The sequence below is a fragment of the Urocitellus parryii genome, chromosome 9 (genome assembly GCF_045843805.1).
Source record: "Urocitellus parryii isolate mUroPar1 chromosome 9, mUroPar1.hap1, whole genome shotgun sequence".
Taxonomy (NCBI): domain Eukaryota; kingdom Metazoa; phylum Chordata; class Mammalia; order Rodentia; family Sciuridae; genus Urocitellus; species Urocitellus parryii.
In genome coordinates, this window is record NC_135539.1 from 7,423,697 (window position 1) to 7,448,825 (window position 25,129).

The 25,129-nt window shown below is 59.7% G+C and overlaps 2 protein-coding genes across 22 annotated transcripts in view; one reads left to right on the forward strand and one right to left on the reverse strand.

The window, feature by feature from the left end:
• Positions 1–15,394, forward strand: part of Pkd1 (polycystin 1, transient receptor potential channel interacting) — a 41,947-nt gene extending 26,553 nt beyond the window's left edge. For 3 of the 10 annotated variants that reach the window (XM_026385615.2, XM_026385623.2, XM_026385624.2), the window contains 31 exons: positions 79–228; positions 1,006–1,149; positions 1,235–1,514; positions 1,582–1,795; positions 1,883–2,042; positions 2,486–2,638; positions 3,393–3,537; positions 3,616–4,227; positions 4,517–4,673; positions 4,896–5,151; positions 5,264–5,459; positions 6,719–6,889; positions 6,964–7,107; positions 7,197–7,407; positions 7,501–7,627; positions 8,661–8,777; positions 8,899–8,948; positions 9,185–9,369; positions 9,446–9,539; positions 9,840–9,949; positions 10,025–10,227; positions 10,329–10,523; positions 11,180–11,319; positions 11,659–11,771; positions 12,040–12,184; positions 12,310–12,435; positions 12,600–12,819; positions 12,969–13,259; positions 13,332–13,466; positions 13,550–13,852; positions 13,947–15,394. In XM_026385615.2, the coding sequence (XP_026241400.2) occupies positions 79–228; positions 1,006–1,149; positions 1,235–1,514; positions 1,582–1,795; positions 1,883–2,042; positions 2,486–2,638; positions 3,393–3,537; positions 3,616–4,227; positions 4,517–4,673; positions 4,896–5,151; positions 5,264–5,459; positions 6,719–6,889; positions 6,964–7,107; positions 7,197–7,407; positions 7,501–7,627; positions 8,661–8,777; positions 8,899–8,948; positions 9,185–9,369; positions 9,446–9,539; positions 9,840–9,949; positions 10,025–10,227; positions 10,329–10,523; positions 11,180–11,319; positions 11,659–11,771; positions 12,040–12,184; positions 12,310–12,435; positions 12,600–12,819; positions 12,969–13,259; positions 13,332–13,466; positions 13,550–13,852; positions 13,947–14,408 (6,009 nt within the window). In that variant the 3' untranslated portion in view covers positions 14,409–15,394. The remainder of the gene's footprint in view (positions 1–78; positions 229–1,005; positions 1,150–1,234; positions 1,515–1,581; positions 1,796–1,882; positions 2,043–2,485; positions 2,639–3,392; positions 3,538–3,615; positions 4,228–4,516; positions 4,674–4,895; positions 5,152–5,263; positions 5,460–6,718; positions 6,890–6,963; positions 7,108–7,196; positions 7,408–7,500; positions 7,628–8,660; positions 8,778–8,898; positions 8,949–9,184; positions 9,370–9,445; positions 9,540–9,839; positions 9,950–10,024; positions 10,228–10,328; positions 10,524–11,179; positions 11,320–11,658; positions 11,772–12,039; positions 12,185–12,309; positions 12,436–12,599; positions 12,820–12,968; positions 13,260–13,331; positions 13,467–13,549; positions 13,853–13,946) is intronic. The other 7 variants (XM_026385622.2, XM_026385618.2, XM_026385617.2 and 4 more) reach the window with 7 other exon arrangements.
• Positions 15,388–25,129, reverse strand: part of Tsc2 (TSC complex subunit 2) — a 35,711-nt gene continuing 25,969 nt past the window's right edge. For 3 of the 12 annotated variants that reach the window (XM_077802598.1, XM_077802589.1, XM_077802587.1), the window contains 17 exons: positions 24,971–25,099; positions 23,484–23,648; positions 23,160–23,312; positions 22,959–23,071; positions 22,339–22,551; positions 21,099–21,302; positions 20,379–20,447; positions 19,244–19,374; positions 18,400–18,890; positions 18,140–18,215; positions 17,890–17,976; positions 17,097–17,283; positions 16,668–16,807; positions 16,133–16,211; positions 15,976–16,067; positions 15,797–15,895; positions 15,388–15,695 (listed from right to left, as the gene is read on the reverse strand). In XM_077802598.1, coding sequence (XP_077658724.1) covers positions 15,525–15,695; positions 15,797–15,895; positions 15,976–16,067; positions 16,133–16,211; positions 16,668–16,807; positions 17,097–17,283; positions 17,890–17,976; positions 18,140–18,215; positions 18,400–18,890; positions 19,244–19,374; positions 20,379–20,447; positions 21,099–21,302; positions 22,339–22,551; positions 22,959–23,071; positions 23,160–23,312; positions 23,484–23,648; positions 24,971–25,099 — 2,599 coding nt within the window. In that variant the 3' untranslated portion in view covers positions 15,388–15,524. The remainder of the gene's footprint in view (positions 15,696–15,796; positions 15,896–15,975; positions 16,068–16,132; positions 16,212–16,667; positions 16,808–17,096; positions 17,284–17,889; positions 17,977–18,139; positions 18,216–18,399; positions 18,891–19,243; positions 19,375–20,378; positions 20,448–21,098; positions 21,303–22,338; positions 22,552–22,958; positions 23,072–23,159; positions 23,313–23,483; positions 23,649–24,970; positions 25,100–25,129) is intronic. The other 9 variants (XM_077802590.1, XM_077802588.1, XM_077802592.1 and 6 more) reach the window with 7 other exon arrangements.

A 25,129-nucleotide genomic window follows, 5' to 3' on the forward strand; every position in this document is an offset into this window, starting at 1 on the left:
AAAGCCCCCAAGCCCTATCTGCATTGAGGCTGGATGGGGGTCTCATACTTCACTGTCTCCCTCATTTGTGGGCTGCAGAGTGAGGCCAGTGGGTGTCTGCTGAACCTTGGGCCCCGTGGGAGCAGCATAGTAACCATCCCTCGGGAGCGCCTGGTGGCCGGTGTGCAGTACACCTTCAGTCTCACAGTGTGGAAGGCGGGCCGGAAGGAGGAGGCTGCAAGCCAGACGGTGGGTGATGCCCCTGTCCCAGTGGACCGAGCCTAGACAGTGTCCTAACAGTGTCCAGCTCTACTCCCCTTTCTTTCAAGGACTTGATAGTAAATATCCCCCTTTGTTACATGTCCTTCTTCCAAACCAGGGTGCAGCTCCCCGTGAGATCTTAAGGGCCATGCAAGCTCTGGTGTGCTGTAGACAATGGCTCTGTGCCAGCTGGTGCAAAAAGCAGACAGTGAGAAACTGGTCTGCCTCCTGCTGCAGAGGCAGTCACTGTACCCAGGGTGTACATGTCTTTGCTTCTGGATGCAAGGGGCCAGTTCTTGCCTTTGTAGCCTTCTGCCCTGGCCAGGAAAGTTAGGACCACAGTGCAGGTGGTGGCCACTCTGTGGGGCAGGTCCTGCCAGTGGGGTGTGCTGGGGCATCCTGGGGAGATGTCTCCCCACCACCAGGCCTTCTCAATTGGCCTGCCCAGGAGACACTCCTACCCAGAAAAGTTCTCTCCAGAAGAGGGCATACCAGGCAGGTAGGCTGGCTGGGTTGTCTTACCCAGGCCCTGCCCAGGGAAGTAGGAGCACAGCATTGGGTAGACTGCTCAACGCCTTGGTTTGTTTACTCTAGTTGTGTCACCTGCCAGTCTTAGCAAGCCCCTGGGCTGCAGGCAAGCCCCACTGGCTTCTTGCTCCTTAGTGGACTAACCCCTTCCAGGACTGGGAAATGGAAAGCCCCCATCTCTGCGCTTTCCTTAGTTTGGACCTGAGACATATTCCGTGAATGCCCCGCCCGCCCCAGGTATCCATCCGGAGCGGCCGGGTGCCCATTGTGTCTCTGGAGTGCGTGTCCTGCAAGGCGCAGGCGGTGTACGAAGTGAGCCGCAGCTCCTACGTATACCTGGAGGGCCGCTGCGACAACTGTAGCAGCGGCTCCAAGCGAGGGGTGAGCAGCGGAGGCAGGGCGGTGGGCGGGGCTGTCGGCGGCTCTGGCCCTGTTCTCACCCGGACTTCTTCGCTGCGTCCTGCAGCGCTGGGCCGCACGCACCTTCAGCAACAAGACGCTGGTGCTGGACGAGACGACCACGTCCACGGGCAGCTCTGGCATGCGACTGGTAGTTCGGCGGGGCGTGCTGCGCGACGGTGAGGGCTACATCTTCACGCTCAGCGTGCTGGGCAGCTCGGGCGAAGAAGAAGGCTGTGCCTCCATCCACCTCTCGCCCAACCGCCCGCCGCTTGGGGGCTCCTGCCGACTCTTCCCACTGGAGGCCGTGCGCGCGCTCACCACCAAGGTGCACTTCGAGTGCGCTGGTGAGTGCGGGCCTGGGGGCGGGCCGCGGGCCGGCAGGAGACCTTGCTGACGCTGTGCACCCTGCAGGCTGGCGCGATGCGGAGGATGCGAGTGCCCCACTGGTGTACGCCCTGCTACTGCGGCGCTGTCGCCAGGGCCACTGCGAGGAGTTCTGCGTCTATAAGGGCAGCCTCTCAGCCTATGCCGCTGTGTTGCCCCCTGGCTTCCGGCCTCACTTTGAAGTCGACTTGGCTGTGGTAGTGCAGGATCAGCTGGGTGCAGCAGTGGTTGCCCTCAACAGGTGAGCTGGATCCAGGGGGTGGGGTGGCAGGGGAGTGGGGGAAATGTGGTGAATGTCACTGGCTCATGGCGCACCTCTGCCCTGTAGGTCTCTGGCCATTGTCCTTCCAGAGCCCAATAGCAGCTCTGGGGGCCTCACCCCATGGCTGCACAGCCTGACCGCCATTGTGCTACCTGGGCTACTGAGGCAAGCTGACCCCCAGCACGTCATTGAGTACTCGCTGGCCCTCATCACTGTGCTCAATGAGGTCAGTGGGGTGGGCCAACAGGGATCCCCCAGCACCTGCTTTATGGGGCCAGAACTCGTGACATCCTCACAAAGGTCTCATCTTTGGACCCTCAACTAGCTAAATCCTTGGTCTCCTTGAGAGAGAGGGTGTGTGTGTGGGTGTGTAGTACTGGGAGTTGAACTCATGGCCTGTGCACTTTAGGCAATCCTCTACCACTGAGCTCTATCTCCAGCCCGCTAAAGTCCTCGAAACGATAGTGTCTACTCTCAGCAGCCAGTACATGCCAGGCCTTCCCCATTGTCAGGTCCAGCCGAGCCTGCAGGGTGTCCTGCACATGCCCTGTTCTGCCCTTGAGGAGACAACTCTGGGTTTTGAGTCTCTGACTCACAGCAGCCAGTGCAGAGCCGTGTGTGACTGGGCACCTGCCCACTGATAGCCCCTGTGCTCCCCACCCATTCCAGTATGAGCAGGCCCCAGACATGGCAGCCGAACCCCACCATGAACGGCAGCTGCGAGCCCAGGTGCGCAAGAACATCACAGAGACCCTGGTGTCCCTTCGCGTTAACACTGTGGATGACATCCAGCAGATCACTGCTGCGCTGGCCCAGTGCATGGTAGGGTAGCCAGGAGCAGCGTGCCCTCCAAACACCCAGGCCCTGTGGTAGCATCAGCTGTGCATACTGGATCTCCAGCCTAGGAGCTCCTTTCCTGGCCTGTGCCAGTTCTCTGCTGCTGCTGTCCAGCATAAGTGCACAGTGTTCCCTTGATGGTCCTGTAGGGTGGCCCAGAAAGAAAGAATAGTCCACATATAGGGAGGGGCTGGCACAAAGTTTCTCCTTTGTGCCTTCCTCCTGGGCCTGTGGTCACACCCCACTTACTTAGCCCATCTGATGTGGTGCCTACCCATAGATGTTCATTGCCCCAAGTCTAGACTCGTGAGCAGGGCAGGGGACATTTGCCAGGGTGGGGAGGGGATGGCTCCAGAGGCTGGAGAGTAGGGCCAAGTCCTCAAGAGTATAGGTCAGCAGAGCGCTTTCTGGATGGAGGCTGCCCTGTTGCTCTGTGGCCTGGGTGGCTGGACCAGAGCCTCAGCATCTGCCTTGCTTTTAGTTGTGTGAAAAGACACTCTGGGTGGCTGGTAGGGCCACATTACGTGGGTCCCAGGAGGAGCCTGGATGTTCCCCGGGGGTGGGAGGGTCCATAGAATCACACGCAGCAGGGAGGGTCTTGGCGCTTCAGGCCTGGGCAGGTACTGCAGCTTGAGTCCAGGGCACCTGAAGGCAGGCTGCCTGCACGCTGGCACATGTGAGTGGGCAGCCTGTTGAGTGTGGGCGGAGTGGGCCTGGACTCTGCCTGGCCTCCACGCAGGTGTCCAGCAGAGAGCTCGTGTGCCGCTCCTGTCTGAAGACAACACTGCACAAGTTGGAGGGGATGATGCGCATCCTGCAGGCAGAGACCACCGAGGGCACTGTGACCCCCACCACCATCGCAGACAGCATCCTCAACATCACAGGTGTGGGCAAGGGCCTCCCCCTCCCCCGGCCTTCAGCAGTCTGCGCTGGGGTTCCCAACCTCCTGTGCCCATCTGCAGGTGACCTCATCCACCTGGCCAGCTCGGAGGCACAGGGCCTCCAGCCCTCAGAGCTGGGGGCTGAGCCGCCCTCACTGATGGTGGCGTCCAAGGCCTACAACCTCTCCTCGGCTCTCATGCGCATCCTCATGCGTTCCCGAGTGCTCAACGAGGAGCCACTGACCCTGGTGGGTGAGGAGATTGTGGCCCAGGGCAAGCGCTCAGATCCACTGAGCCTGCTGTGTTACGGCAACACCTCGGGCCCTGGCTGCCATTTCTCCATCCCGGAGGCCTTCAGCGGGGCCCTGTCCAACCTCAGTGACGTGGTGCAGCTCATCTTCCTTGTAGACTCCAATCCCTTCCCGTTTGGCTACATCAGCAACTACACTGTCTCCACCAAGGTGGCCTCCATGGCCTTCCAGACACAGGCTGGTGCCCAAATCCCCATCGAACGGCTGGCCACCGAACGCGCCATCACAGTGAAGGTGCCTAACAACTCGGACCAGAGTCCCCGTGCCCCTGCAGGCTCTGCCATCGTCCAGCCCCAAACCTCAGTCAGTGTTGTGGTTACCCTAGACAGCAGCAGCCCTGAGGCGGGGCTGCACCTGCAGGTCACCTATGTGGTACTCAGCGGTGAGTATCATGGGCAGCATGTGGCCCAGCTTCCCTTCCTCCTAGCCTTGTCCCTGGGGAAGAGACACTCTCAAGCTTGTGGCTGCAGTTCAGGTCTACCTCCTGCTATGTGGGGCCTGCTTGAAGGGCATTTGGGGCAATGGAGGAGCACAGGCTGCTCCAGTGTGGAGGCTTCTGCAGCCCTATGCTCAGATGGACTCTCAGGCCCTGTGGCAGTAGGCCTCAGAGGGTGTCCCAGGGTGGGCAGGCTTCCTGTATGGGCATCCAGTGCCATGCACACCACCCCCAGAGCGCCACTTGTCTGAGGAGCCCGAGCCCTACCTGGCAGTCTACCTACACTCGGCGCCTCAACCCAATGAACACAACTGCTCAGCCAGGAGGAGGGTCAGCCTGGAGGTGCTCCGGGGTGCTGACCACAGGCCCTACACCTTCTTCATCGCCCCGGGGTGAGCACCTTCTATTGGGCTGGAGGGAATGGGGCCTGGAGTGGGCTGGGGCAGGACAGACATGGTTTGGTCTGTATTGGCCAAGGGCACATGGGCTCTCCAAGAATCAGTGGCAGCAGAAGGCTGGGTGGCTGGCCAGGCCCAGCATCTGAGGCAAGAACATTCCAAGCCTGGATCCTGGAACCCAGTGGAGTCTGGCTGTGATACCTGCCCTGTCCTTAGCAGGACCCGAGACCCAGGCGGGAGTTACTACCTGAACCTAACCAACCACTTCCACTGGTCAGCGCTGGAGGTGTCCGTGGGCCTGTACACCTCCCTGTGCCAGTACTTCAGCGAGGAGGAGATGATGTGGAGGACCGAGGGGCTCATGCCCCTGGAGGAGACCTCGCCCCACCAGGCTGTCTGCCTCACCCGCCACCTGACTGCCTTTGGCGCCAGCCTCTCTGTGCCCCCCAGTCGTGTCCAGTTCACTTTTCCTGTGAGTGGCCCATTCCTTGGTCTCTTCAGGGTGAGAGGGCTGAGTGGACTCCAGCTCTATCCTTGGGGAGGCCTGTGAATGACCCCCTGGGCTGGTGGCTCTGTCTTCCCAGGAGCCAGCCAGTGGCGTGAACTCCATTGTTCTGCTGACCTGCACTGTGTGCTTGCTGACCTACGTGGTCATGGCTGTGATCCTGCGCAAGCTGGACCAGCTGGATGTTGGCCGGGCCCGCATCATCCCTTTTTGTGGGAGGGGAGGCCACTTCAAGTATGAAATCCTGGTCAAGACCGGCTGGGGCCGAGGCGCAGGTGAGGGGGGACGACAGTGGATGGGAATCTGGGACTTGCCCGCTCTGGGCCCCAGCTGCCATCCCAGGCTCTGGCAGCTTCTGCAATGATCATGGTGATGGGTGTCCTGCAGGTGTTCAGGCTCCCAAGTGCTGCGCAGTGGGCTGGCTCAGGGAGGCTTGAGGTGACCTCACAGACCCTGGTCGTCCTTCGTAGGACAGTTGTGGGTGGTCCTTGCTCTGTAGTGTGGGGCTGCAAGCGTGGGCTCAGGCAGACGGCGAACATGAGCTCAGCCACCAATGAAGGTTGTTCTGTGACCTTTGAAATTTCTTTCAAAACACACCCAGTAGGTTCACCAGTGTGAGCTCCACATGTGTCAGGACACACAGGGAAATGCGTGTGTTCTTAACACACAACTTGGCCCAAGCTCCAGTGCTTGTTGCCTCGTGCAAGCCTTCTGCCTTGTGTGCCTCGGGAGTGAGCCCTTCTGTGCCTGGCGAGTGTCACACTTGAGGCCTGCCGACTTCCAGCATTTCCCTTCTCCTGGTATTTGGTACTTTGCAGTGTCTCCCTGCATTCCTTGGGAGATTTCCTCAGTCCCTGACCTGCTGGGACAGCCACCTCCTCTGACCACCTCCCTGACCTGGGGGAGTCGGTCTGGCACTGGTCACCTGTCAAGTGTCAGATAGGGCAGCACAGCCTCCTTCCGGCCACCCCTGCAGCAGCTCCGTTGTCCTTTGATTTGAATTTCAGTGTTACCATTTTTCTTTCTTTCTTTTTTTTTTTTTCTTCTGGGTGCTAAGGATTGAACCCAGGACCTCATGCATGCTGGGCATACCCCCTACCACCCAGATAGACACCCATGGCCTGCCATTTTTCATTTTTTAGCTGTGTTCTCACCAGTGTTGTCTAATTCTCTCTTTGATTATCCATTTTTCAAAACTCACATGAGTTAGCCAGGTGCAGTGGCACGCGCCTGTAATTCCAGTGGTTCGGGAAGCTGAGGCAGGAGGATCGAGAGTTCAAAGGCAGTCTCAGCAACTTAGTGAGGCCCTGAGCAACTCAATGACACACTGTCTCTAAATAAAATACAAGAAAGGGCTGGGATGTGACTCAGTGGTACAGCCCTCGCCTAGTATGTGCAAGGCCTTGGGTTTAATCCCCGTGCCACTGAAAAACAGCACAACTGCAGAACAGGGGCTCCCGTGCTTGTGACTGGATAACTTGCCTGGTTCCGTATGCAGTGGGCAGCAGACCCAGCTCACCTTTCCCATCCCCAGGTACCACAGCCCATGTGGGCATCATGTTGTATGGGGCAGATAGCCGGAGTGGCCACCGGCACCTGGACGGGGACAGAGCCTTCCACCGCAACAGCCTGGACATCTTCCAGATTGCCACCCCGCACAGCCTGGGCGACGTGTGGAAAATCAGAGTGTGGCACGACAACAAAGGTCTGGGGCGGTGCTGCCGTGCCCTGTCCCCACTAGCACTCCGCAGCCTTCACCTCATCCCGTCCCTTCCACAGGGCTCAGCCCCGCCTGGTTCCTGCAGCACATCATTGTCAGGGACCTGCAGAATGGCCGCAGCACCTTCTTCCTGGTCAACGACTGGCTGTCTGTGGAGACGGAGTCCAACGGGGGCCTGGTGGAGAAGGAGGTGCTGGCTGCAGGTGAGGCTGCCAGCCGCAGGTGAAGATGCTGCTGCCTCGGGCGGGGCTGGGGCTGGGGGCCTTCTGCAGCCTGCTGTGTCTCCTCCCAGGTGAGGCGGCCCTGTGGCGGTTCCAGCGCCTGCTTGTAGCCGAGCTGCAGCGGGGTTTCTTTGACAAGCACATCTGGCTTTCCATGTGGGACCGGCCACCTCGGAGCCGCTTCACTCGTGTCCAGAGGGCCACCTGCTGTGTCCTCCTCTTCTGCCTTTTCCTGGGTGCTAATGCTGTGTGGTATGGGGTCGTGGGAGACGCCACCTACAGGTGGGTGCCTGTGGGTCAGGATGGTTTCCCTCGCCCAGTGCCTTGGGCCCACAGCCCATCCTAACCCAGCCTGGGTTTTCTCTCCTGCCACAGTGTGGGGCCTATGTCCAGTCTGATCCCACCCAGTGCTGACACAGTTGCTATTGGCTTGGTGTCCAGTGTTGTCGTCTACCCTGTCTACCTGGCCATTCTGTTCCTCTTCCGGATGACCCGGAGCAAGGTGGGCTGGGGCCAGGGCTCAGAGCTCCAGGGTAGAGCGTGAGCCCTTTTGTTGGGCTGAGAACTATGCTGCCCAATGCAGTGACCAAAGGGGAAAAAAATCAGAGAACCAAAAGCCAATTCTTTGTAAAAGTCAACAAAATAGACGAAATTTTAGCTACACTGACCAAAAAGAAGAAGACAGAGAAGACTCACATTGCCACATCATGAATGAAAGGGGATGTTGTCATGCACCTCATGGAAATTGATAGGATAGACGCAGAACACCATGAGTCCTGCCTGCCCCAGGCAGAGAAGAGCAGGGGACCTACCTTAGAACTGGAGGCACTGCCAGAGCAGCCCCGAGAAGTAGGTGGAGCATCACATGAGTGAGGAGGCCAAAGTGGCATCCACAAAGAAAAGCCAGGCCAGATGGCTTCATGGGTGAATTCTCCTGCACAGTTAAAGATTAAATAGTCATACCAGTGCTTTTCAAACTCTTCTAACAAGAGGAAGGGACACTTCCTGACTTTTCCATGAGGCCAGCACTGTCTTAGCACCACAGCCAGACAAGGAGATCACAAGGAAAGGAAAGTACTGCACCGTCCTTTACAGAGGCACACCCCTGCTCCTCAGCAGTGCTGTGCACATGGAGCCTGCAGCACCAACGAGGGGCACTGTGGCCAAGGCGTTTGCCCCAGGGCTTGAGGACAGTGCTATAAGCAAAATCAAAGCTTTTTTTTTTTTTTTTAGTGTGGTGTTAAATATCGAACCCAGGGCCTTGCATATGTGAGGCAATCACTCTACCACTGAGCTACCTGCCCAACCCCAAAGATTCATTTCTTTAGTTGTACTAGTCATATTTCAAGGGCTTAAGAGTGACATGTAGTTGGAGTCTGCCGTGACGGTGTAGGTCGGGAACATGCCTATCATTCTAGAATATTCTTGCACAATACTGGTCTGGACCATCTTGTCTGCTTGGGAGATTGCTTATCTTGCTCCCCTGAGCAGGGGCCAGAGCTGATTCTTGCTGACCACCTGCGGTCTCCTTGCAGGTGGCTGGGGGCCTGAGCCCCACCCCCACAGGACCTCAGGCTCTGGATGTGGACAGCTGCCTGGACTCCTCTGTGCTGGACAGCTCTTTTCTCACCTTTGCAGGCCTCCGTGCTGAGGTGAGACTCCTGCAGGGGTCGTGGCACTGCAGGGGTTGTGGCAGGTGGAGGCCCTGCCTGAGCTGGGGTCCTGCTGCCTCAGTCTGCCTGTACTCTAAGGCGTCTGTGTACTTGTCAACAGGCCTTGGCTGGGCAAATGAAGGGCGACTTGTTTTTGGATGATTCTAAAAGGTAGGGCTGCCTAGAGGAACCGTGAGCCTTGGCCTAGGCCAGCTGTGCCTGTCTGTGTGCCCTCGTCTAGCATGTGTGGTCTCTGGCGTTGTCATGTTGTCCCCACAGGTCTGCTCAGGTTACCTATGCCCCTGTGCTCAGTGCCTGCGTAGCTTTGTGTGTGACTGGGCTTGGTTCAAGTAGATGCAGAGGTGTGTCCCCCGCCTGAACCCTTGCTGATCCGTGTCACCCCACAGCCTAGTGTGCTGGCCGTCCAGCGAAGGCACACTCAGTTGGCCAGACCTGCTCAGCGACCCATCCATCATGGGCAGCACCCTGCAGCGCCTGGCTCGGGGCCAACTGGGCCATGGGCTGGGCCCAGAGGAGGATGGCCTCTCTCTGGTCAGCCCCTCCTCACCTTCCAAATACTTCTCAGCCTCAGGTGAGCCAGGGTGGGAAGGAGGGAAGGCCTGAACCCTGGGTTTCCAACCCTGCCTGATGTGTCCTGCTTCCTTTAGACGAAGACCTGATCCGCCGGGTCCTGGCTGAAGGGGCCGGCAGCCTGGCTCCTACCCAAGATGCCCATGTAGAGTCAGACCTGCTCACTGGCCTGTGAGTGCTCGTTCCTGAGGGAGAGGTCATCCTGAGATGGGTCTGGTTGGGGCAGTGGGAGCCCAGACCAACTAGCCCTGCTTCCCGTCTCGGAGGGATGAGTCTTCCCTAGGATGTGCTGGGCAGTGGGTATGTAAGCAGGAAGCAAGGGGAAAGTGGCCATGGTGTCTCTGAGCTCCCAGCAGCACACCCACCTGACTTAGGAGAGGCTTGGGAACTGCCCAGCAAATGAGTGTGGGCCATGGCAGTGCCCCTGCCTGGGAGGTGTGCAGAGTCCATGGTTCTTGCCCTGTGCCTCAGGCCCAGTGCTCCAGGGGAGAAGACGGAAGTACTGACACTGGGAGAGAAGCAGCCACCCAGCCCGGGCCTGACTGGGCAACAGCCCCCGTTGGCAGGGCTCTCCAGGACAGGTGCGCTCATAGGTCAGATACTCCTTCCACACCCTCCCTCTGGGCGTGCAGTCACACAGCTATCTCTGTCCTCAGGACTAGCGGAGAGTCTGCGGAAGCACCTGCTACCCACATGGTGTGCCTCCCTGGCCCACGGGCTCAGCCTGCTCTTGGTGGCTGTGGCTGTGGGGGTCTCAGGGTGGGTCGGTGCCAGCTTCCCCCCAAACGTGAGCGTTATGTGGCTCCTCTCGAGCAGCTCCAGCTTCCTGGCCTCCTTCCTCGGCTGGGAGCCACTTAAGGTGAGTGGGTTGACAGGGAGTGGAGCCACTTAAGGTGAGTGGGTTGGATGGGGTGGGGCCACTGGTCTCTTGCTGGCTGGCTGATGCCACCCGCACCTCAGGTCCTGTTGGAAGCCCTGTACTTCTCACTGGTGGCCAAGCGGCTGCACCCAGATGAAGACGACACCTTGGTGGAGAGTCCAGCTGTGACCCCCGTGAGCGAGCGAGTGCCCCGGGTGCGCCCCCCCCATGGCTTTGCACTCTTCCTGGCTAAGGAGGAAGCCCGCAAGGTCAAGAGGCTGCATGGCATGCTGAGGGTGAGCTCAGGCCTCAGCAGCAGCACCCGCTCTCCATCCCCCTACTCCTAGTTCCTGGCCAGCACATGCATGTCCCCCTTTCTTGACCACAGAATGCCCTCTGGTGGGCATTTGAAGTGCTGCAGCTCCTGCCCTGACTCCTCACCCCTTAAACCGACCAGCCCCTCTCCATGCTGCTGGACATCCCAAATCCCTGCTCCCATTCACGTTTTTTTTTTTTTTTTTTTTTTTTTTTTTTTTTTTTTGGTGGGTCATGGGGGGAACCAGGGATTGAACCCAGGGGCACTTAGCCACTGAGCCATGTCCGAGCACTTTATTTTGAAACAGAGTTTCACTAAGTTGCTTAGGGTCTCGCTAAGTTCCTGAGGCTGGCCTCGAATTTGAGATCCTCCTGCCTTAGCTTCCCAAGAGCTGGCATTCCAGGTGTGGGCCACCATGCCTGGCTCCCACTTGGCTTTATAGGGCCCTGGGCGCAGTAGCCTTGTTCTTGAGTTGCTTGTGTGTCTGCCTCCAGGAGAGGCCCTGGTGGGGCATTTGTGCTGCTCCTTAATGCCAGATACCCTGGCCAGGAATGGTTTGCTAACCAGCAATCCCAAACCCCTGCCCTGATGCTGTGGCCTGGGATCCACTCACAGCGACACTATCCCTGTCCCCAGAGCCTCTTGGTGTACATGGTTTTCCTGCTGGTGACGCTGCTGGCCAATTATGGAGACGTCTCGTGCCACGGCCATGCCTACCGACTGCAGAGTGCCATCAAGCAGGAGCTGGATAGCCGGGCTTTCTTGGCCATCACTCGGTAGGGACACCCCAGGACACACACTTGTCTGTTGGGCCAAGGTGACACTGATGCCCACCAAGACCAACTTTGATCCTGCTTAGATCAGCCCAGCCCCTTGAGGACATTTGGAAATATCTAGGTACATGTTGGTTGTGAGCAATGAAAGAGGTGTGACCAGTGTCCAGTGGGCAGAGACCAGGGAGACTGCTACGCACAGCACAGCCCTAGGACAGACAAGGCACCATGCTCTAGCCTTTTCCTCTCTTGCTGCAGCTATAGAGCTTTCTGGGACTCTGGCCAAGTGGAACAGGGAAGCTACTGGCTGGAGTGTGTGACTCTGTCTTCCACTGATGGCAGGTCTGATGAGTTCTGGCCATGGATGTCCCATGTGCTGCTGCCCTACGTCCACGGGAACCAGTCCAGCCCCGAGCTGGGGCCCCCGCGGTTGCGGCAAGTGCGGCTGCAAGAAGGTGAGGCAGGTGGAGCCGTCCACACTTACCCTTGCTCCATCCATACAGCTGTGGCTGCCATGTTTCAGCTGCCTAGCTTAGCTGTGTGATGTTCACCCTCATCCTGACTCAGCTTCCTTTCTGTAAAACAAGAGAGGACAATATCTACCTCCTGGGTTTCTGGGAAGGTTCTGGGAGGTCAGGCAGCATAGGAGCTTAACCCAGCTGGTAGAGCAGTGACCTTGCCTGTTTGGGGTGTGACCGCGACCTGGGCTCCTCTGCATTCTAGCACTCTGCCCAGACCCTCTGGGCTCAGGAGTGCCCGTGTGCTCAGCCGCAGGAGGCTTCAGCACCAGTGACCATGGCATTGGCTGGCAGAGTGGAGCCCACAACGACTCTGAGTCCTGGACCTACTCTGCTCCTGACATGCTGGGGTGAGCAGAGCCAGGGCCCTGGGGCCCTTGCAGGTGGGAGGGGGCCTTTAGAGGAACCCCTCGCCAGCTGCTGGCTCCCAGGTGCCTGCAGGCTGGGATGGCTCCAATACTGGTCCTCCCCACAGTGCCTGGTACTGGGGATACTGTGCCGTGTACGACAGCGGTGGCTACGTGCAGGAGCTGGGCCTGAATCTTGAGGAGAGCCGTGCGAGGCTGGGCTTCCTGCAGCTGCACAACTGGCTGGACAGCAGGTGGGCACCGCCTGTCCCTTCAGCTGCTTCCCCTGCAGGCCTCTGAGCCTCCCTCCCAGCCAGCTCTCCGTGGCTTTGTCACTAGTCTTCCTGGGAGGCCTCCTCACTGGCCAAATGCAATGACCACCCCCACCATCCTGCGTCGCGCCCCCTGCCCTTATCAGGCTCTCTCTGCATGACGTATCCCATCAACGGTGCCCTCTGTGTAGGAGCCGTGCAGTGTTCGTGGAGCTCACGCGCTACAGCCCAGCTGTAGGGCTGCATGCCGCTGTCACGCTGCGCCTCGAGTTCCCCACCGCTGGCCGCGCCCTGGCGGCCCTCAGCATCCGCCCATTTGCACTGCGGCGCCTCAGTTCCGGACTGTCGCTGCCTCTGCTCACCTCGGTAGGCAGTTTGCTGGCAGGGCTGGGCCTGGCCCCTCCACCTGAGGGGTGGGGTCTCCTCAGTCCCGGCCCGCCCCTCCCCTCCCAGCCGGCCCCTCCCCTGCAGGCTCCTCCCCGCAGGCCCCTGACCTCGCCTGCGGCCACCCACAGGTGTGCCTGCTGCTGTTCGCAATGTACTTCTCAGTAGCGGAGGTGCGCACCTGGCACAGACAGGGCTACCTTCGCCTAGTGCAGCCTGGAGCCTGGGCACGGTGGCTGCTGGTGGCGCTGACCGCGTCCACGGCGCTGGTGCGCCTGGCCCAGCTAGGTGCCGCTGACCGCCAGTGGGCCCGCTTTGTGAGCGGTCGTCCGCGCCACTTCACAAGCTTCGACCAAGTCGCACAGCTGAGTGCCGTTGCCAGAGGTCTGGCTGCCTCACTGCTCTTCCTGCTCTTGGTCAAGGTGAGGACGGGACAGGCAGGCACGGGGCTGGGCACAGACCCAGCACCGCAGGCTGACGCCCCCCACCTGCAGGCCGCGCAGCAGCTACGGTTCGTTCGACAGTGGTCAGTTTTTGGCAAGACGCTCTGCCGGGCCCTGCCGGAGCTTGCGGGAGCCACCTTAGGACTGGTTGTGCTCGGCGTGGCCTATGCCCAGCTGGCTGTTCTGGTAAGTGACTGTGCTAGGGACCCTCGGGGAGGGCCTTGGCCTGGCCACCCCCTCACTCCCTCACTGGTGTTGCTTCCCCACAGCTGGTCTCCTGCATGGACTCCCTCCTGAACGCGGCCCGGACACTCCTAGTGCTGTGCCCAGGGTCCCGGGGCCCCAACCTGTGTCCCGCTGATTCTTGGACCCTGTCCCCGTTGCTGTGTGTGGGGCTCTGGGGTCTGCGGCTGTGGGGCGCCCTGAGGCTGGGTGCGGTCCTCCTGCACTGGCGCTATCATGCCCTGCGGGGAGAGCTATACCGCCCAGCCTGGGAGCCTCAGGACTACGAGATGGTGGAGCTGTTTCTGCGCAGGCTGCGCCTCTGGATGGGCTTCAGTAAGGTCAAAGAGGTGGGTACGGCCCAGTGGGGGGGAGAGGGACGCACCCTGGGCCCTGCGAGCCCAGGGTGCAGCCGGACTGACCGAGCCCCTGTGCCGCCCCCAGTTCCGCCACAAGGTCCGCTTTGAAGGAATGGAACCACTGCCCTCCCGCTCGTCCCGGGGCTCCAAGTCCTCCCCAGGCGCACTCCCACCCAGCGCTGGCTCCAGTGCCTCACACCCCTCCACTGCCTCCAGCCAGCAGGACGGGCTGAGTGTGGGCCTGGGCCACTCGGGGCCACGGGGGGAGCCTGAGCCAGAGCCCTCCCGCCTCCTTGCTGTGTTTGAGGCCCTGCTGACCCAGTTCGACCGCCTCAACCAGGCCACGGAGGACGTCTACCAGCTGGAGCAGCAGCTACAGAGCCTGCGAGGCCACAGGAGCAGCAGGACTCCCACCTCACCATCCCCCAGCGCCAGGCCACTCCTGCCCAGACACCCTGCCCAGCCAGGTCGGGGTATGGACCTGGCCACAGGACGCAGCAGGCCATGCCTGTGGGCTAAAAACAAGGTCCACCCTAGCAGTCCTTAGCCCCAGGAAATCTGGGCCATGCCCCTTCTTTGGGGCAGGGCCTGTGGCTTTGCTCTGGCCCCTTGGAGCCAGGGTGGACACCGCTCAGTATTATCTTCTGCCACCCTCAGGGTTTCGGGTTGGGCAGAACAGCTACACGCAGGTTTCCCAGGGAGCAGGCGGGTGGGTCTGCCTGTCTCTGGGCTTCAGCACTTTAAAGAGGCTGTGACCAGCCAGGACCCAGGGCCCCTCCCCAGCTCCCTGCAGGAACAGCAGCATTGGACCAGCGAGAACCTGGCTCTGAGTCGCTAACTTATTTCCCCCAGTCCTCAGGTACAGCGGGCTGTGCCCGGCCCACCCCTGGGCAGCCATATCCCCTCGCTAAGGATCCAGGCTTTCAGGAGAGTTGAGCTGCACCTCCTGTGGTCCGCCCCTAAGTTATTACCTCTCCTTCCCACCCCCGCAGCGCACTCACCTCCAGTGCCCCGCCCCCCGTCATGTGTCTACCATTAGTAATTTATACAGGGTTAAAATGTGTGTGTTTTTCTATGTCACTATTTTTCACTAGGGCTGATGGACCTGGTGGTTGAAGCTAGGCCCTGTGGCTGGGTCAGAGTCTGGGGCACAGTTGCCCCGGACCATCACACCCTTTGTTTCACTCCCCTGCCTAGGGCCTGGTGGTGACAAGGTAGCACCCAGGCCTGCCGGTGTCCGGTCTAGACAAGGGCAGGACAAGGGCAGGAGTGAGGGCGACAGGCAGGCAGGGGAAAGGACCCTCCTGGGGCTGGCTCCCAGGACTGGGTTGGTGAGCGTGTGACAGTGTGAGTGTGTGAGGTGGAGGCCTGGGTGTGAGCACCAGGGCTCCACTGATGTGGGAGGGGCTGTCCCCAAGAGACCCAGGATCTGAGCATGCTCACTTCTGGGGCCACAGCTGCAGGTATAGCCTCAATCCTGCCCCCAACCCCACAAAACGGACAAAGTCAAATAAAGGAGCTGTCTGACTGCTACCTGCACCCGAGTCTGAGCGCCGGGGACACATGGCCAATTTATTTTCATATATATACAGAACACTGTCTATCATCCTGTGGAGGGACAGGGAGGAGGTGGCCACAGCAAGCCCTGGGCACATGCTCGGCCTCACACAAACTCGGTGAAGTCGTCCACTGAGGAGATGAGGCGCTTCCGCTGGCCTGCCTCACAGGTGGCTGTGGCCTCAGCTGGGGCCTGAGCCTGGGCTCTGGGGTGGGCTGTGGACTGCATCTGTAGCAGAGGCAGGCTGGGGTTCGAGTAGTGGGCTTCCTCACGGATCTGAGGGGGAAAGAGGGCCTCGGCAGCAAGCCTAGGAGGGATGGCACACAATTTGCCCAACCCTTGTCAGCACATCTCTGAGGGAACCTCATCTGTCCTACCCGGTGGCGGAGCCGCTTGATGTGGCGGAGCCGGGCGATCCACTTGGAGGGGTAGATGTCGGTGGGGTTGGAGCGACTGTGGTGCACCTGTGAGGCCATCTGGGGCCGGGAGGCAGGGTGGTCAGTCCCCATCCAGGGCACGTGCCTGCCATCCCACCCCAGGATCTGCCTTCACTCACGTTTGCGTGCAGGGCCATCTGGCGAGCCACAAAGGGCAAGTTGCGGTCAGACACAATCTTGGCTACGCTCGTGTCCACAAGGCCCTCCATGTCTGGGGAGATAGGTGCTCACACCGGGCTCGGCCCCTGTGCCTCCCCACCTATCCCCGAGCCTCACCTTTCCTGCACTGCAGTGACAGCAGGTTGCACTCGTAGTCCAGGGGTGTGATGATCACGTGGACAAAGTTGAACTGGCCCTGCCCAGATACGTCATCAGCATGTCTATGCCTCACTGACCTCAGTACCAGGCTTGTTGGTGATAGAGGCTCATGACCTTGATGGCAAGACTCTGCCACCTGCCTTTGTGCTTGAACTTGCTCCTTACCAGCCTGGGGACAGCCATACCCAGCCCACTCCAGACCTGACCCGGACCTCAGGACATGCTGCAGCACCTAGGTCCACAGGCACACAGCTCCAGTACCCCCACACACTGCCCACCAACATGGCCCCATGGTCTGCCATGAAGACAAAGCAGGCAGGCCTGGCCTCCACACCGTCACGCAACCTATTCCCAGCCATGACCCCTCAGGTGGGCCTGGGCACCCCATCCCAGCTGTGCTGCCACCTTGGCCTCTGACCTGTCCAAGAGGCAAGATGTAGGTGACAGAGCTCAGGTGTTGCCTGGGCACCCAACACACAAGGACCCCACTCACCTTGATGGTGCCCAGCTTGAAGTCCTCCCCAGAGTCATTATAGATGATGGAGACAAAGTCATTGCCCAGGTGTCGCTTCTTGTCACAGCGGTGCTTGTCCACGTCCTTGGTGGGCATCAGCGTAGCAATATGGAAGACAGCTGTGGGCAAGTGAGGCTGGGCTGGGTGGTAGGCACAGCCCCAGGCAGGGCAGTACAATGCAGGGTGTAGGGCCGGGGTCAGAGGGTCTCAATGGAGCTCCCCGTGCCTCCCACCAGGCAGTCCCTGGATTCTCTGGCAGCTGAGGGCCTACTGGAGCCACAAACTCATGCCCCTGCTGGCACACAGCTCCCCCCTGAGGGCAGCAGCTCAGCCACTGCCTGTACGCCAGCCCTTGTGCCACACCACCCAGCCCCCAGGAATGACTCATGCACAGGAGGTGTGGCCCACCTTGCATGATGTCATCGTGCCAACAGTAGGTGAACTGGCCATCCTCGCCACACACGTCCAGGCCACCCAGGTACACCTTGTCGGGCTGGCAGTCCTTGAGCTCGATGAGCCTACCAAGCCCTGTCAGGAACTCTGTGTACCTGTACGAGCCGTGCTCATTGGAGAGGATGGCCAGCTCGCTGTTGCTCTGTGGGGAGAGCCAGAGGAGCAGGGTGGCACCCAGCCCAGCTGTCAAGGGTCCCGAGCTCTGCTGCTGTCCACACTCCATGCAGGCAGCTACCCAGCCAGATGGCATGGTACCACCCTGGATTCCTGCCTCTCCCATCCCATATTTAGCAGGTCAGCAAATTTTAGGTTAGTGCTCTCTTCAAAATACACCCAGAGTGCTGAGGCTGTAGTTCAGTGGTCTCTACATTGCTTGCCTAACATGCAGGAGCCCTGGGTTCCATCCCCACCAGAAGCCTAGCCCCGCACCCCACCCACTCCACCAAGGCTACCAGACGGGCGGCACCCCAGCTCTGGCCACCTTCCCGTGCTCATTTGGGGCCAGACCGCCCCAGAGGCCTTTGCACCTTCTGCTCTTGAACCTCTCCCCACAGTCCTCACGACTCACCTACCACATGCCTAAACATGAGCCTCACAGCTGAGTGCCTGGCACAGGGCTCCACAAACACCATCAGAGGACAAGGGAGTACCCAGAGGAGGGGGCAGAGGGCGCAGATTCCCCCACTGCCCCAGGAGGAAGCCCACAGCCCACCCAGCCCAAGAGGGCCTGCCAGCCCAATAGCCTCACCTGGCCTTCGCCCACATACAGCACAGCAATCTTGTGTGTGTCATACGAAGGGATCTGGTCAAGGAGTTGCACTGACCGCTCGAAGGACTGCAGCCACACAGAGCCTGTCTGAGCCCTGGCCAGAGGCCACCCCACGGCCCTGCCCACCCCATAGAAGTGCCCTACCTGGGTGGGTTGTCCCTGCTACCAGCTGGGCTCTGACCACCACTGCCCAGAGCAGGGGCCTCCCTGGGGAGGAGGGTGTGCCTACCTCATTGGGCAAAAGGATGGGCTTGTTGGACTCATCACCAAAGAATGGCGAGTGGTAGAGCTGCAGGAACACGAAGCTGGGGAGGGGTTGGTGGTGAGGGTGGAGCTGGGGCTCAGGGCCACCCCTGGGAGAGCAGAGGGCCAGCACCTCACTGGCCAAGGGAAGACAACAGGACCTGCCCTTGGCCTGCTCTGCCTGGGGTGACTCAGCTGCCCTGTCCCCAGGTACTGTCTGGGAGCTGCGGATGGGAGGAGGCCTACCTGGGGTTGATGCCAGGTACTTTCTCAGCACTGGAGGCTGCAGCTCTGCTCTTCAAAGTGTCCCTCTCCACCCTCTTGCCCCTGCGCGATGGAGCTGAATCGGAGATGGTGTAGCCTCGGGGCCGGAGGCCACCGGGAGAACGGGGGCAACTAGATGGCAAAGGACCCTCGGGTACGGCGGAGCCCCGGCCCTCTTCACCTGGGGCTGCCCAGGCCACACTTTCCCCATCCAGGATCCCAGACTGGGATCGGGCCTTGGCCTCAGGGCTCAGCCGGCCAGCATCAGCCTTGTCCCCAGGGTTCCCAAGGATGTCCTGCAGTGTTTGCAGCTCAGGCGAGGAGCTGGACTTGCTCAGGGGCTGTGATGGCTGGAAGGAGGGATCCACGGAGGGCCGGCCACCCTCAGAGGAGACTGCTGCCTCAATTGGGATGCCCCCCGCAGCCAGCTCCTCAGTGTGGGGCTTCTCCTCCTGGCTGGAGGCTGAGGATGACTGTGAGACCCCAAAGAGGACCTTGGTCAGGTTTCTCCAGAGGCCTCTGTCCGCATCTATGGTCCCCACACCCCCCTGGGCCCATATTGAGCAAAGGATCTGGGACCCCATGGACCAAGGGCACTGCAAATGGGGGCCACCCCAGACAGCCAGAGGGAACTCAGATGGCCCCAAGTAGGAGGAATGTGGAATAGCTAGCTATTTTTTCAGATGAGAAACATAAAATTCTGCCAGGTTCACAGGGCAAGCTAGTGTGGGGCCAGGAGGTCTGGTGCAGGCTGACTCTCACCTGCAGGTGCTCCCCCCACCTCCCTGGTGCAGGGCTCTGTCCTGGCATCTTCTGCCACACTCACCCTGCTGTAAGCCTCAGAGCGCCGGCAACGCCTGTCCGCACTCAGCATTGCCTCCAAATCCTCCAACTCAGGGGGCTCCCCTGGTACATGAGTCTCACCTGGACTCCCCTCCTCCAGAACCACAGCAGAGTCTGAGAGAACACAGAAGGGGCTGCTGGGGGCTGGGTCAGGCCCTGGCACTCATGTGGCCTCAGAATACCAGGCTCTTCCCTACCAGAAGGGACAGGGCTCTGCCTGCTGCTGTCACCATGGAGCAAGCTGGGGAGAGGTCGCTGGACCCTTGCACTGGGGCCTCCTATGGGATCACAGGGGTCACTGAGCACCAGCTCTGCCCACCCAGGTGTCCACCAGAAGCCACCTCTGAACCTCCAGCAAGGTGGGCAGGTGAGGGCAGGACAAGGAAGAAGCCCCATTCAAGATGGTCTCAGCTTGGGAGGGGTGCAGTCCCTGAGACCAGCCCCCAGAGATCCAGGAAAGAGGCTGAGCTTCTCCAGGACTTGGGACCTGAGGAAGAGGCTGATGTGGGGGACAGCGCCATCGACAGACTGAGCCCACTGTGAGGCCAGAGGCTTGCCTTCAAGTCCCAGCCAGGCCCACAGCAAGTATGCTAGGAGTGAGGGACCAAGGTCCCTAGACAGCATTTTCTGCACAGCATCAGGGCAGCCCGTGGGTGAGAAGCAGCCAAGGGTCAAAGCAGCCTGTGACACCCACACACAGCAGCCCACTCACTGCACACTGCCCTTCCTGCCAGTCTGCAGGGACCCTGGCCAGCTGTGACGAAGGCAGATGCAGGCCACCATGAATCAGGGTAAGGTCAGCTCAGCTGGGCCCTAAGGCCAAACTCAGTACCCAAGAGCTGCCACCCACTGGCACCAGAGACCAGGCCACCCCACCTGCTGGAGGCCATGTGCAGCGTGGAGCAGGGCTCGGCACAAAGGGCACAAGTCAGGGGCTCCCACTGCAAAGCAAGGCATCTGCATAGGTGTCCTCATGCGGTCGGGACCCTGCTTCCCGAGGGCGGCGAGGCTGACAGGGTCATGGAGGGGTGGCCAGATGAGGGACGATGAGAACAGCGCCTCTGCAGCAGACGGCGCTCTGCAGCAAACATCATTCCTTAAAAGGGATGCGCGAATACCTGCCCAGGAAATGCTCCTGTGCAGCTGTCCTTGGCAGCTGGACTGGTACAGGGAGGAGAAAGAGGCCACTGCAAGGGAACCACGTGAGCGGCCACGTCAGCAGCAGAGATTACACACAGGCCGAGCAGAGAGGACAGGCATAGACCCCGAGCCTGGAGAGGAGAGAGGGGAGGGCCAGCGGCGGCCGGGGCCAGCACACTCGGGCTCCCGGCTCTCCAGGCAGCTTGCAGGGACCTCTGGGTGGGCAGCGCTCCCCAACTTCTCCTGACAGCAGATATCTTCAGCCTCTAAGTACTATCTGCGGCCACATGAGGGAGGCCAGAGGGTGCAGCATAGGATGGGGCCAATAGGCCTGGAGCACACAGGCTGGCAGGCTCAGGCACCCCAACCCCAATCAGGCAAATGTGTGTTTGCCTGTGGTGTCTCCTGGAGCCCTGGTCCCCGGGCCTCCTATACAGGGTGCCAGCCAAGCTCCATTGAGCTCTACCCATTCCCAACACTGCCATCCCCAGCAGCACCTGAGCGGCAGACAGCAGGAATCAGTTTCTAAGAAACAGGGTCCCTTCAACAGATGGGAGCCTGCTCCCAACATCAGGGCCCAGAGCACCTGCAATCCCCTGAAGATGTGCGAGGACAACAGTATGGGGGGCCTCAGCAGAGGGAACCGTGTGCCCCAGTCAGGCAGCTCACAGCCTGCATGTAGCCCTGCCAGAGCTCACCTGTATTAGAGCGTGGGAGAGGAGGGGGCCTGGCCGTGCCAGCTGCCGGCACTGACAGTGACTTGTACAGAGCCGTGTCACGGTGCTCCTTGAAGCGCTCAGCAGCCATGAGGGCATTGGACAGCTCTTGCAGGGGCATGTTGTTGATGTCCGAGGAGAAGGGACTAAGTGGGTTCTCAAGGCTCATCAGCCAGCTGGTGTTCCCTGGGTAAGGCAGAGCAGCATCCCTCAAGTCTCAGACCAGCACTTTTCACTGGCTATCCCCTTGGGCAGCTTCCTCGTGTGCCATCCCCAACGGCACATGCCTGCACTTAGGCTGTGGTCATGTCCTCCCTGCTGGACACCAAGCACTCTGCTACTCTAGGTCAATCTCAGGGACACTGCAGGGCAACTGGAGCCTGCTACAGCCTTGTAGGTCAGCACTGTGTGTCCTCTTCTACCACCTCCCGGGCTCTAGGCCTCTGCTAAGCCCTTTTGGCTGAGATGCCTGTTATGGGAAAAGTTATATCCCTTCGGAATTCCACGTCACACCCTAACCCACAGGACCTCAGAAGATGACTGCATGTGGAAACAGCATCTGTAAGGAGTGAGATCATGTGAGCGGGTCCTATTCCAGCTTCACTGGTATCCTCATAAGATTAGAGCCAGGCACGGTGGTGCACACCTGTAATCCCAGATGCTCCAGAAGCTGAGGCAGGAGGATTATGAGTTCAAAGTCAGGCTCAGCAACTCAGCGAGGCACTAACCAACTCAACAAGACCCTGTTTCTACATAAAATATAAGAAAGGGCTAGGGATATGGCTCAATAGTTAAGCATCCCTGGGTTCAATCCCCAGTACCAAAAAAGAAAAATATTAAGATACAGATGTGTAGAGAGATGACCATGTGAGGACACAGGGAGAAAGCAACATCTGTAAGTCCAGGACGGAGGCCTCAGAAGGAGCCAGCTCGCTGGCCTGAATTTCCAGCCTACAGACTAGAAAACAAACCTCTGCAGTGCAGGCTGCCTTGTTTGGTGCTTTGCCATGTCAGCCTGTGCAACCCAGAGCAGCCCTGTTTGGACACACTGCCTCTGGAGACCCATTTTCAGAATCTCTTAGCCCAGATGCCCTGTGCTTGCTGCTCTGTGTGGCCACAGCAGTAGGGTAACCATCCCACTATGTGGGGATGGGGCCCCTTCCAAGGGGGGCCCAAGCTCAGAGTAGGCCTGATCAGAGTAGTCCACCTGGCCTCTCAGTACCTGTGGGCCTTCGGACCAAGATCTCGGCCCAGCCCTGGGTCAGCAGGGGTACATAGGCTGCCAGATTCGTCTTCTCTGGTGCTGGAACCTGGGCACCCACAGAGGCCTTCTCCGGCTTTGTAGCTGGTACATTCTGTGGTCCTGCAGAAGTGCAGCCTCCTGGAATATGGGAAGCTGGTGCATCCAGGGCAGCAACTCGAAGGCCATGTCCCCCTGCAGAGGACCAGGTGGGAGGGCTAGTGACTACCTGCCCAGTACAAATCCACTAGTGCAGCGATAGAAGCTCCTCCCAGGGTCTGGTCAGACTGGAAGCACCAGGCCAATGTCTACAGGGTGCTACAGTGGTAGCACTCAGCCCCAGGCCTGGCCCTCTAAGGTTGCTAACCTCAGTGGGCCCAGGTTAGCCGAAGGGGTCCCAGACATACCTGGACTAAGGCCCATTCAAGTACAGCAGAAACAGCTTTGGGGTGAGCCAGGCAAGGCCCAGAGTTGCTCTAGGGCCATGCGAAACACTAGCACCATAAGCAAGCCCTTCAGCCACAAGGGCCTCACTTCATGACTATGCAGAGGGTGCTGCCCTCCCCATACAACAGCAACCAAGGAGGCAGATGGGAACTCACCTGACATGGAGCGCACCCGATCCCGGGCCCCGCGAGAAACCTGCTGCCCAGTCTGGGACTCCAGCTTAGCAGGCGCCTCTTTTGTCTGTCTCACATGCAGGCCAGGGTTGGAGCTAGGGACAGAAGTGTCCATGTACAGGGTAAACAAGGACTCCCCCAGGTCTCCAGGCTAGCAGGGCATGGGGGAGAAGGAGCAGTCACCTTGACTCTGGGCTGGCCTGCAGATCCCCAGAGTCCAGGCCCAGCAATGAGCGGGTCCCAGCTCCCACACTGGTCGTCACTGTGACAAGCTTGTTCCCAACCAGCCAGGTTTTGGTCCTGCCGCCTGCCAGGAGAAATTCTCCCACGGGAGACCTGAAAGCAAAAAAATGTCGCCTTCCAGCTGGCCTGGAGCAGGGCTCTCAGAGATGCCTCAGGGCAAACCACTCCTGAAGGCCAGAGTGGCCCTGATGGCCTGCACAGCTGCACTTGTCACCATGGTGTGGCTTGAGGCTGTACCTCCCACCCCTGGAGCCCAGGTCACACCTCTTAGGTACTGCCGTGAAGTTGGAGAACACGTATCGGGCCATCATATCCAGGCACGTTTCTGTGAGCTCCAGATGGAGATTTTTCAAGTTGTCATCAGCCTGGGCCATGGAGTTCTCGTCTGCTGACCCCAGGCTGGCACTGGTGAGGGATGTCTGTATCCTGCTAGAAGAAGTCATGGCCAGGGTCAGAGTGCCAGGAACGGCCGAGACAGCTACCACCAGGGGCAAAGCTCAATGCATGCACAGGCCAAAAGGGCCTCGCTCCAAAAGACCCCATCAGGACCAGGTGCAGCGGCCAACTGAGCCGCAGCTTTGCAAACCATGTGGACCACATCATCCCAGGGAGGAGGGAAACACCTTGCAAGAAAGACCTGGGCCCTCTGGTCAGAGCAGAAATTTGAGAGATTGGTGAGACAGGCATCCCCTCTGCCCGAGCACATAGGAGAGTTAGTCATGGTTGTAGCAGAACAGCTTAATCATGCAGAGTCAAAGACCATGGGGATCAGAGCAGGATTGCATTCTGCCCACACAGCCACTACTTCCATCTAGGGCAAGGAGGGCTGGGCTCAGTGAGAGACAGGGCCAATGCAGCACTCCACATACCCCAGGGACCAGGGGAAGGGCTTATGTAGGTTTAGCTGTCACAAGTTTCACAGCCCTTAGCCACATTAAAGACTTGCTAAAAAAGAGCTGACAGGAGCCTCACAGAATGCCTCTCCATCCCCCAACTCCTGGCCAAATACCCAACAGAAGAGGCTAGTCTGTGGCTGGAGCCAAAGCAGGCATTAATAAGAAGCTAGGTCCCAGAGCACGGGATATTGAGGCCAGGAGGGGCTTCTAGGTGGACACAGGCATCCCCTCTGCTAAGTGCAGCCTGAGCCAGCAGGGTGACCACAGGTAGGCAGCTGCCTGGAACCGGTCTCTGAAAGCTTGTGCCTGCCCCTGGGTCTGGCCAGCAGAAATAATTGAAGCTACGCCTGGGGGCTGGCTTGCCCTTCCCAAGCTGCCCACCACCCCTCCACCAAAGTCCCCAGTTCCCCTCCAGCTATCACAGAAAGTAGACCTTTCCCAGAAGGAAGTCCAAGAAGAAAAGTCTACTCTACGGACTGTGACAAAGCCGAACTCAAACCTGAATGTCTCTATTGAACCTGCAGAGGCCCTGCTTTAATTTGAAAAAGCCCTTGCCCTCTGGGGACAAGCCTGTGGAGGCTACCACTGGCTGTCCAGCTTTCTAGAGCAGCTGCCCTGGCCAGGGTGTCCAGACAGGCCTCTGAGGTTGCCATGCAGCGGCCCATGCTGTACAGGTCTCAGGGACAGAATGCAACCTTTCCACCCCTGGCCACCAGGATCCCTTGGGCCAGGGTCAGGCTTTCCTCTAGCCCTGGCCAGGCAACAAGGTCATGCAAGCAGCCCCATGCACCGCCACCCGGGTGCTCACGGGCCAAGCTCCGGGTCTGTGCCCCCCTCCCGACACAGCCCCGCTACCTGCGGACCACATGATCAGACACACTGACGCTGCGGCACCGGAAGGCCTCGGCTGCAGGGCTCTCCTTGAGTTCTTTCACAGGTGGGGAGTTATTCGAGCCTTGTTTGGGGGCTCTGGCTATCCTCAAACTACCAGGTGAGGAAGGAAGCCCCAGGCCC